Source organism: Etheostoma spectabile, chromosome 20 (genome assembly GCF_008692095.1).
Source record: "Etheostoma spectabile isolate EspeVRDwgs_2016 chromosome 20, UIUC_Espe_1.0, whole genome shotgun sequence".
Taxonomy (NCBI): Eukaryota; Metazoa; Chordata; class Actinopteri; order Perciformes; family Percidae; genus Etheostoma; species Etheostoma spectabile.
Window position 1 is genome coordinate 13,744,602 of NC_045752.1, and position 11,817 is coordinate 13,756,418.

General features: G+C 39.1%; 1 protein-coding gene and 1 long non-coding RNA gene across 3 annotated transcripts in view; one reads left to right on the top strand and one right to left on the bottom strand.

The window, feature by feature from the left end:
* Window positions 1-375: 375 nt before the first annotated feature.
* LOC116670231 (uncharacterized) lies at window positions 376-8,301 on the bottom strand. The gene is made up of 2 exons (XR_004326972.1): window positions 8,105-8,301; window positions 376-1,967 (listed from the first exon to the last, which is right to left on the bottom strand). It is a non-coding gene; the product is annotated as an uncharacterized LOC116670231 (long non-coding RNA).
* A 1,636-nt stretch (window positions 8,302-9,937) lies between these two features.
* The window catches only part of nkx2.4a (NK2 homeobox 4a), a 2,495-nt gene continuing 615 nt past the window's right edge, over window positions 9,938-11,817 (top strand). The window contains exons 1-2 of one of the 2 annotated variants that reach the window (XM_032501196.1): window positions 9,938-10,475; window positions 11,057-11,817. The exon at window positions 11,057-11,817 is cut by the window's right edge and continues 615 nt beyond it. In XM_032501196.1, the coding sequence (XP_032357087.1) occupies window positions 10,109-10,475; window positions 11,057-11,712 (1,023 nt within the window). In that variant the 5' untranslated portion in view covers window positions 9,938-10,108 and the 3' untranslated portion in view covers window positions 11,713-11,817. Of the gene's footprint in view, window positions 10,476-11,029 lie in introns of both variants that reach the window. The other variant, XM_032501195.1, reaches the window with a different exon arrangement.

The following is an 11,817-nucleotide window of genomic DNA, read 5'->3' on the forward strand; positions in this document are numbered from 1 at the left end:
TGTGCCTTCTACCCAACAGTATGCTGGTTCATTATGATACATCAGATATTTATTCATTTGAATTACCCGGGGTACACTTATGTCAAAAACAAACAACTCATGCTCAAGTTTAATACTTCAATTCAGTAAACATCTGATACCAGGATTATTTATATACGTAGGAGTTACAGAGTATGTGACTATGTTGGAAACATGAATAGGGTGAGATAGTTACTTTAGGAAATGAAGAATAGTTATAAGTGCAACAGGTATACACAATGCACTTGTGTCTTCTAAATGTAATGCATGAAGTAAATAATCCCTGTCAAACCATTTCAGTATATGCAACAGGCATGTTACTGGATTATTTTAGGACTTTTATTTTTAAGCATGCAATGGAACTGGGCCAGCCATCTCTAAAAGAAGCACATCTGTGAACAGATCCAATCCCTGGATGAGCTTGGAACACCTGGGAAAAGAAATACGATGTGGCCGGGTTAGCTCAGTTGGTAAAGCAGGTGCACATACGTGGAGGTTTACTCCTTGACGCAGTGGCTGCCGGTTTGTTCCCCCCTGTGGCCCTTTGCTGTGTGTCATTCCCCCTCTTTCCCCTTTCATGTTTTCATCTGTCCTGTGGAAATAAAGGCCTAAAATGTCCCAACAAATAATCTTTAAAAATAAAAGGAGCCCCTCCCTCTGCAATTGCTGCTGAGATGTTCTCGAGCAAGACACTTCCCCGTCCACTGCTTAATGTCCAGCAGCAGAGCACGGCACTCTTTACTGTGTGTGTTACCTCTCCACTCTACGTGAGCCAGATCCATGCTGACACTGCAGCGTGTTCAGACAATCTAACATTAATGATCTCATATGTTTAAACACATTTGAAAAGGTTCCCTGACTACGCAGTTGATTTCTTAATCTTACTGAGTAACTATAATCGCTGGTAAAAGTGTTAAAAAATAGGACCACAAATTGTACACATTAAAGAATAGTTTCCACATTGTTTAAGTCTGTCTTAAAACAAAAGTCAGGTGCATTTGAACATTGAAACAGGTTTTGCTTGCTGTGATTATTTCTTCTGTTTTCCTTGTGTCAGTTATTTGGCAATAAATCAAATTCTGATTCTAATTTCAATGGAAGTGATGGGAGACAAAATCCTTCCCTCCTTTACATGAAACAAAATTTATTCCAAAGTTTATGTAAAGCCTCATCTTTGAATATACAGAGTACATAATTGTTTACATTTGTAAGTTATTCATTCACACATAGCTTAAACCAAATGAAAGAGACACTTGACGAGATGAAAGCAGTTTCTTGCAGTGTGTTAAAGTTGAGGAAAATGTTTATATGTCAGTATTTATATGAATGATGATGAACGCAATACTGCAATTGCTTTATCAGTGTTTCTGGTGCATTTTTGCAGTGACAGTGAAGTATTGACATTGTACACTGCAGTCTATTTTTTGCACTGCAGTCTATTTTGCAGTACATTTCATAGCAGCCAAACGCACTTTAGCCATTATTTTTTTCACCTGCGCTTTTTCTACGGTGACACTACAAAAGGAGCTCTTTTTTAAACAACTTGGTATGTGTCCATTGAATATAATAATATTGCTATAAAATCTCATACGCTACCAACATGAATAACTCAAATAAAAGATGTGAGCTGTGGCAGGCAGCTGAAGGATGTTTTGTGCGTTTTCCCTTTGGCTGGGCAGCAGTCGTCCGAGTGGAGGAATCTTTTTCTGGCTCCTGCACACTTGGCTGGAGGAAGGAGAGAGGAGGAACAGTCTGCAGTGTTTTAGCACACAATTTCATGATGGTTTCAGAGAAGAGGCCAGCCAAGCATTTCAAGTGGCGGAGTAGAGAGAGGCCGGCATTGTAGAGGAGAGCAGGTAGTGTAATGATCAGGTAGACAAGATGACATCAAGCGTCCTCAGGGATGGCCAGGCACAGAGAGCTGACATCCTTCCAGAGAGGAAGAACCACTGAAACACGACGAGACAAAACCAACAAACAGGAGAGCCATTAGCCCCAGCCAGACTTGTTATTACTGTACAGCAGCAGCAGCAAGTCAGACACTCAGCGCAATACACACACAGGAGACGAAGAGATTTAAACTGTGTAAAAATAAATGATGACACATGTCACTGTGCAGAATACCATTGTTAGTTTTTGCATTTCTCAGCATGAGTCAGTAACAATAGAACAAACATGTTAAGAATATTGTGTTTTAGGAACTATTGGCTGACAATGATGGGAGCTAACGTTTACAATTCAAATACAGTTTATAATACCTTCAACTCCCAAGATCCTTGGGTCTGAAAAATAAAAAGGTGGAATTGTGGGAACTGTAGGATGTGTAAAAAGGCACAAGTCATGTGCATTCTAACACATAACTATCATCATATACCTTATAGTAAATACAAAAATACGTGAATATATTAATGTGTTGCACTATGAATATTATAAAAGTAATATTTAACAAAGCTGCGTGGTTCCACTTTTAGTACAAATGATTTATACATTGTCTAAACTGATAACAATTTGTAAAATAGTTCATTTACAATATGATAATAAATAAGATAATAGAGTCCAGAGTGTAGGATAACGCTTGTGTTTTATATTATTTTATGATCTTACATTGAGACATAAAAAAGCCGGCCATGACCTGTAAAATAATACCTTCTACATGATGTTGAGTTAAGATGTTGAAATCAATAACAAGTCAGACAATGACGCAACACTAACATCAACACTAAACGGGGGCTTTTTAAACTAAATCATATGATTTACTTTCCATATTAAGCTATCCTTGAGTGTCCAAGTCCAAGGAGCTATTTTATTAAACTACACCATTTACACCAGGTGTCATTCTCCTGTCATTATGCCTGTGAGCTACATCCCAGTGCTTTGGGGCTGATAGGATGTTGTGTTTAGGCACACATCAAAAGAAAAAAGGTAGAAGCATATGATATTACTTTACAGAAATTTTGCATTTTGAAACACCTTTCCCCCATGCATTGATTCAATTGCATAAACTATAGTTGTTATGTTATATACATGGTTTTCTTTTTTCTATAGTTATGAATAAAAAGAAGTAGCTTGACTCAAAGCAATAACTCATAACTTAGCAATAATTGATGTCCCTGATGACAATTAATAATGTCACCTCATAATGGTTCATATTTGTGTTTTATTGTCTTTTAAGCAATAATTTAGTTAATTACTAGTCGTTGCTTGATACTTGAAGACACTGTTCACACATGCTAACTTAAATCAAACTGCCAGTAAGACCAGCTCTCCTTTAGGTTTAAAAAAGCCTTGTGTATCTCAGGACAACGTGCTCCTTGTCCTGCATTTCACTCGGATTCAATATATCATGAAAAACAATATGTATATACAGTGTTGTTGCTGCGGTTATTATAGGGCATTGGGCATTTGGTTTTTAACTTTGTATTCGGTAAATGCACACAGTTTTCATTATAATATGTCTCCTTGAAAATGACTACAGGCTTCTAACTAACTTCCTGTTAAAAAACAAGTGTCCTACTTCCATAATTATGTAACACCTTGTTGTGGGTTTGAAATGTAGTCTTGGTTAACCAATCTGCATTTGATATGTCAACATTATTTTCCACATACAAATAATACATTTATGAAGATTTTGTTTTATGTTTTTATTTTTGTTTTAATGAGCAAGAGCGAAAGCAGTTGAGGACCATGACCAGAGGAAAATAATTCAAAAAATAATATAAAGTAAAAACGGCAATCAGGTCAATACAAAACAATGCTGGGATAGTCACAAAAACAGTATTATTTCAGTGATATTATTTGATATTGTTCATATGAATAAATGCGTTTTGTTTGTTTGTCTTTGGCAGGGGCAAATATTAATTCAAACTACACAAGATAGAAATGAAGTGGCAAAAATAATCATGAATTAAGTACACAAATTAATAAATATTTATAAATAATATGCATTAATGGTTGCATATGCAAACAGTGCTACATTAAACAGTGCTAGTGCTATGCGCACACATTAGTAATATGATGTTGAACTAATTTTCAATATACCATTTTCATAGATCTGCAGATATTCTTTGACTCTGAGAGGTTTAACTGTCACTCCCCTTCAGCATGTGTTAGTGGATTTAAGGCAGTGGTCATTTTTGGCAAAGAATACAAGTAGAAGTAAAAATTTAAATCTTTTTACACAGTGCAGTAAAAACGGGCTTTGACTTTGTATTCTAAATTGCAGCACGTGGTGCGTGCTTGTATCTGTCAGGATCAATACATTCAGAAGTTGAAGTAGTTTTGTGATGTGTTTATGTGGATTCATCTAAATAATGGTAGGCTATCAGGTGGCCTACTGGATAAAAGCATCCCAAAGTGGGGATAAACAGACCACATTGATATGCAGATCCTGTTCACATTTCCATTGCTGAGTTGTGAAGCCATTTAAAAAGTTGCTGTCTCCACACACAGCACTCAAAGTGCTTTGAAACTTTGGATCAGAAGATGCATCTCTTGACTGTTAGATGAAAGCAAGCTGACTACATGAATGGTGTAAATGACTAGATGGTGTAAAAGAGCTTGAATAGAATCCAGCTGAACAATTCCTATGGCATCAAAACTCAAAATTCCTGGCAGAATTAAGGAACTGAATTGAAGAAAGTACATGCAGATTCCTAAATAAACTTGTAACCCGCCCAAATTATGCAAATTGTTTTAGGATTGATGTAAACCTGCCACAATTACAGCAAGACACGTAGCTCTGCACAACCCCTTTTTTCCAAAAACAACTGTATGCTTAATCTGCTTTTAGTGTGAATTTAGCTAACAAATGGAAAATCAATCAGTTCTGATGTTACTGGACAGCTTTGACTGCACTTTTCTGACAAGATAAACAGTTTATACCTAAATCTATAGCTTAATTCCAGTACTTAAATACAAGTGTGCGTTCTGCAGTAAAGTGAACCAATTCTTTATATATAAAATACCGGGACATGTCATCAAACAGGCCTCATCTTATCACAACAAGTGCCTGCCAAGGGCAACTAGTCACAGTGAAAGATTGGCAGGGACATTTTGTCATACGAGTAACTGGGTGACAAAGCGAGAGTGAGCCGTGATTGAGTCACAACCATACTCTCTAACAGCTTTGTTTACCTGCCCTCACTGCTGCCACAATTAATGCAACAGAGAAGTGGACAGACCAGGTAACCTTGGTACCTTGGTAATCTGCATTGATCTGCTGCTGTGTTTTTTAATTGTTGTTACAAAAGAGAGCAGCTATGCTAAAATGTTGCCACTCAAAACAACGCAGCGGACAGCGGCACTCACCCAACCCTGAGTACCTCAAATTTCAGGAGGATAAATCTCTTTCAGATCTACAAAAGTGGAATTTGCTGGCTTTTGTATCTTCAAATCTCAAGCAAAAAAAGGAATTAGATAATTATTTGTTTAAACATTATTTATTAATCCGTTTGATATAAATGTTCTTCAAAACTGATAACAGTATTGTTTATCAAAAAACCTGAAAGCTTGTGGAGTTTTATTTTGAAGAAAACAACAGGATATTTTAGATTTGTACATGTCTGATGATGAAAATTGAAATCATGATAAACCCGATGACATTTCATGAGCACAATGGCTGTGCCTCACACTGTAAATTATTTAAGTTTTCTTGACACAGCTGATTAGTTTTGGTCTAATCATTTGTAAAGCAAGAAAAATGACACCAACTTACGTTTCCTATCTGCAGTGCACATCATCAATCAGTGGCTTCTGCACACGCAAGCTGTTTGAAAAAGTTCAAAATATTCAAGAAACATTTTTGACTTTACTGCATTCTCACAGCAAGGAAGGGACCGATTAATCTTTGTGTTATTATCACAAAAAGAGAAAATTGGTTTTTACGTTCTATCATCAACAGTTTTGTATAATTTAGTGTGTCTTTTTCTTTGGTGTTCCATGGCCTTTGGCTAGTGGCTTGAGAGCTCAAGGAATTGAATTGTTTCTTTGAGGCAACACAGACAGGAAAATCTCAATTTAACAATTTGCTTCCAGTAGTTAAACAAGCTGTGTAATACAGTAAAACTCCGGTAGTTTCCAATTTGCTGCCTGGCATACAGCATTATCAGTTATTGGCTTCCTCCAGCAGTCAGTGCGTTTCCCAATGTCTCATTATAACCTTTACGGTAAAGTAATCAGGTAAATGAAGTGCTGCACATCATACAGTGAAGCTTTAAGAACTTCTACACTCTAATCCTATTACACATTTGAATTCACCATTTTCCCCAGCTGTCAGATTATGGTCAGCATCCCATAAAAAAGCCCATATTCTGTTTGTTGGCGCCCTATTAGCATCATTTCGTCCATCAAGCGACATTAATTGTGAATGAATGCAAACTCCTGCAGAAGAATACGGTCTTCAAGAGGCCTGTCGCATACTTTCTCCACTTGGGAGGACCTTTAACCTACTTAGCTGAGGAACCGCACCGTTTCAAGTAGTGCAGCTGAAAGATATGCACCTGCCCGCTTTTTACTCTCACACTGCTCGGAGATTTAAGAGGAGAGAAAGTATTTGATCTAAATGGCACTACACTGACTTACAGGTGAGGGATTTTCTCCACAAACGTCCGCACCAATTCAGCCACTGGGCTGGTCACGATACAAATGTGGTTTAAATCCAAAAATGAGTTTGAAGTTTAGGAAGACAATTCATTTGTGGTGTTGCAAAAATTCAGTGTCAGTATTATATAGTATAAAGTTCAAAATGAGGTTTCTGTTTCTGTTTCACGGAATGGTAGGCAAATTATATTTCGTGCGTAATAACGTACCGAAACAAATTTGTCAAAAGCTTAAGGAGAAAACCTTTTATAGAGCTGCAGACAGTTTGGCATCAATTTATATGTATATCGCCGCTAGCAAATATCCCGTATTGTTTGATAAAAATGATAATTGAGGAAATTATTTTCACTTTTTCTGTTGCCAGACAAGAAATAATTCATAATGCAAGACAAGGAACACTTCACACAGCTTTGAAGGAGGCCTATTTTCAAATTATACATATTTATGTTTTTCCTCAAATTTAGACATAGAGTTAGTCTTGAAGGAAGTGGTTTAGCGCGGGACCTTTTTTAGAAGCACACTACTTAAATTTAAGTAAGTCTACCTCTTTCAAGACGCACCATTGTCTTTAGATGAGTGGCTAATGTATTGATAATAAATCCCTAGAAATCTAATAAATGAACTGTGCGCCCCGAGACAAAAGAAAAAGCATGTGCAGTTGTCGTGCACGGAACTTTTTTACCTGGAATTTAGTTTTATCATCTCATTTTTAACGTGGCATGATTTTTGCATCTACTTGGCGAAAATCAGGTAAACTGTACGAAGAGAAATATGATGAGAATACTGGAAACCTCTGGCATGTTTGCTAGTTGTTCAAATCACAGTATTGAGAAAAGGTTAAAAAAAAAGAAAGAAGTAAAACTATAGATCCAAGGCCAGCGAGACTAATTAAATCCCCATGTTTTCTGCACTTTGTGCTCGGCCGGTGTGTGGTTGAGGTTGCAGGTCAGGACCCTGGCCCTTCAGCCATCTCTCAGGGTATTGAACCCGCAACAACGAGATGGAGAAAAGTACTTCAGTAACCAGGCGCCCTGGTCCATCTGCTGAGCTAAGCTGAGGGGGGCAATGGTATCGGAAAAAGGTTGTCTTTATGATAAAAACTAAATCAGTGGGTCGTATTTGGTTCTGGTTGACAACACTTGCTCCCAAATATTGTATAATATTTTCTAGGTGAAATTATCGAGAAGGTTCAACAATTAGGCTACGTAGTAAAAAGCGTTACAGGTAAAAGCAGCACAGTAACAACGCAAAGTAACACGTGCGTAATTCTGGGAATAAAATGTGAGAATAAAATTGTCCTCGCCATGCAGCATGGCGGCAAGGGTCAGTGTAGGCTAATTCAAATAATATATTGTGTGATATTTTGTCAGCGTGTATCGCACACAAACAGCAACACACCTTACTCAATAATTATTAACAAAAACAGCTGCAAGTAGGTTTGACAGTTTATATTATTTTCTCTATAAATGTGTCAGATTTATTAACAAACCTTTGCCGGGCCTTCTCCACAGCTCCTTGGCGCGTCCGTTCATCCCGCTCCCACTGCCTTGGCCACATCATATTCACTGGATGTAAAAAAGTTAACTCAGATTGACAACTATATTAATGTGAACAATAAGCTCTCATACGCGTTGCATGCAGCCAACCAGCTCCAGATTTTTATGGGATCCTAATGTGGATAGTCTGTGGACCAGGGTCCTGCTCTCTGACTCAGTAATCCACAAGGTTGAGAGGTTTGCCTCATTTACATAATGTTAGAGGTCTGGGCCGAGGCCTACCTTTCTTTTCGCCCTGAAAAGACACCATGCTGCCGCTGCTAAAAGAATGATAGAGGCGCACAGAAGCCTGGACAAGTACAGGAATATTTTCAGGTATGAAACATTTTTTCAATTTTAAGAAAGGATTTTCTTAATATTGATACTCTGATAGAAATAGGACTTTTTTTTTTAACTGAGAACATTTGGTTTACACCTGTTTGGATTTTATTTTCTACTTGTGTGTCTTTCTGACAACTCCAGCTGACTTTAGAATACGCACGCATTGTTAGGTTTGCCTCAACAACAATAAAGTCCAACCACTTCACATTAAATCCGCTGCGGAATCTAGGCATCTGGGGGGGGGGGGAGAAGAAATTTGTTTCTACTGAAATATACACAAGAACAATGATTAATTACAACCAGGCTGTTGAGTTAACCGGAGATTGATGTTCTTGATATGTCGCTATAATTGATGGCTGACCATGTCACGTCTTCAATTGCTCAATTATGGTAGGTAGATACTTGCTGCCATGCCATGCTAAATTACATTAGTGGCTTCATGGAGACGAGTGTTTCCTTCCTCCAATAAAGGAACACATTTCACGTCTAGAAAATAACACCTGCTCCTGCTGTTAGCTGCTGTTGTCTGCTGTGAGGTGTTAACTTGCGACTATCATCAGTAGTCTGATTATCAGGGTTATACGAGCAGCATGATAGCTACCCTTCTCATTTAGGGGATGTTGAGCTATGGGCTCAATAATGCCTTACAGCTCCATAAAGGACACATGTTATGTTGTTATGGTAAGCTACATAAACTGGTGTTAATTATTGCAATTTGTAGTAGGTCTTTTCTCTTTTGACCCCCCCCCCCAGTTGTGTCTCTCTTCCTCTGATTCTTCCCCTGGCGCCAGCCAGTTTACTTAGAGATTACACAGTCAGGTCAAGACTGCAAAGTGTTATTAGTGCATGGTGACCAGACGTCAAGGTTTGAGGATTACAATATTGTCTCCAAATTGCATTAAATCGAATGAAGACATTTATATAATTGTGACTAAATTATTTCAACTAACAGGAGGAATTGGTGTCAGGAAAACTATATCTGCATGGTCGGTTTAGGCAAATTTCAGCATTTTGTCATTTTGAGACTATTTGGATTTGTCCCTTGACTTCTGGTGGGGCAAAAGCAAAATGATGCTTAAGAAGCATAAATGAGCCGGTCATACAACTTCATTGTGGCTCTTTGATGATACTCTGTGGCCCTTATGTCTGTGCAAAGTGCTCTCAAAGTTTCTAGAAAGAGTGGAATTCCCTCCTGACGCAAAATAGTCATATGTGGTCAGATCAGCTGATGTGCAGAACACAATGGGTTATTCTCACCTGTATATAATTGCCAGATAGGACAGAATCATAAATATGTGGTGTCGTTTTAATCATGTACACAAACTTAAATATAAGGCAAAGTGTAATTTCATGATTTTTTCCCCCTGAAATGTCAATGACTATTGTTTTCTGGTTTGGGAGTTTTGCTCCGCCCCCTGTGTTTGTCGTAAACCTAGCTCCTGGCTCCAATAAACCCGGGCTAAGAGCGCCCTGGGCTCGCCTCCTTCTCCAAGGCGATCAATAGGATCTCAGGCGCTCTACAAGCACTCTCTTACGTAGACATCCACCAAGGAGAGAGCCGATACAACAACACGGTTGATCTGCTCAAACACAAAAATCTACCTGCTTTCTGAATCATGTCGTTGAGCCCAAAGCACACTACGCCTTTTTCAGTGACAGATATTTTGAGTCCAATCGAGGAGACCTACAAGAAGTTCAGTATGGACGGCGCAGGGAACCTAACCTCTCCACTGGGAGCCTACCGACAGCCTCAGGTGTCTCAGACCGGGATGCAACAGCACTCTATGGGCCATAACGCCACCGTGGCCACCACTTACCACATGCCGCACACCGTCTCCCAGTTCTCCCACAGCGCAATGGGGGGATACTGCAATGGAAGCATTGGCAACATGGGAGACCTCCCGTCGTACCAGGAAAGCATGCGGAATAGTGCAGCAGCAACAGGGTGGTACAGCGCCAACCCGGATCCAAGATACTCCACAAGTAAGTTCTTTACTGCATTTAAATATACTTTTCTCATTTTATTTCATCGTAATAGAAAAAAAAAAACATTAACTTGACATTTCAGGAATTAGAGAGGAAAAACGCACAAGACTAAATATGTATCACTGTTTAATAATATATGATATGTGTTTGGAGGCTAACAACAACAAGTTCATGCAAATAGTGTACACTGTTTTAAGACATCTTTTATTTAGAAATACTATTTATGAAGGTTAAACTGAAAAGGAGATCATTCTTTCAAGGCTTGCTCGACTTTTTCAATCTTTTGCAATAGCAAATATCTAAAGCAAGATCTACATATTATTACTATTATTATTATTATTATTATTATTATTATCATTATTATTATTAATATTATTATTATTACATTTTGTTATTTTTTTAGCTGATGCTTTCCTACTTCAATAATTATCGTACATAACAGCCAATAATTATTATCATTAGCCTAGATTATAATTATAGACTACTTCTGGCGAAACAGTGTTCTCCTCTTCTGTTTATTGAATGCCCGTATATGTATGTATATTTTTAAGTTTCTAGATTCATGGGACCTTCCACAGGTATGAACATGAGCGGCATGGGGAGTCTCTCAGGAATGGCGGACGCCACCAAGTCCATGCCAGTTCTCCACGCGGCGCCCAGGAGGAAACGGCGCGTCCTGTTCTCGCAGGCTCAGGTCTACGAGCTGGAGAGGAGGTTTAAGCAGCAGAAATACCTGTCGGCGCCTGAGAGGGAGCATCTGGCCAGCATGATCCACCTGACCCCGACCCAGGTGAAAATCTGGTTTCAGAACCACCGGTACAAGATGAAGCGCCAGGCCAAGGACAAGGCAACGCAGCAGCTGCAGCAGCAGGACGGTAACCTGTGCCCACAGCAGGCGCAGTCCCCGAGGCGCGTTGCCGTGCCAGTTCTGGTGAAGGACGGTAAACCGTGCCAGAACGGCTCCAACACGCCAACACAGAACCAGCAACAGGTACAACAGAGCCAACAACAAAACCAACAACAGAACGGACCCGGAGTTGTGCTCGCATCTCCGACCAGCAGCCTCAGCCAGCATCAAAGCCAGCAGCAGGTGAACGCTTTGGAGCTCGAGGAGATGTCGCCTAGCCCCCCCTCACTGCACAGCCAGCTCAACATGGCCCAGCTAGACACATCTGCTGTAGATTACACCAGCAACATGGTCAGCTCAAACCTCCTCTACGGCAGAACGTGGTAGGACTTAATACAGTACTGTCACTTTCAACTTTTTCTATGTGAACTTGCGGATGAGCCCCATGCATATATATATATGTATATATATATATACATATATATATATATA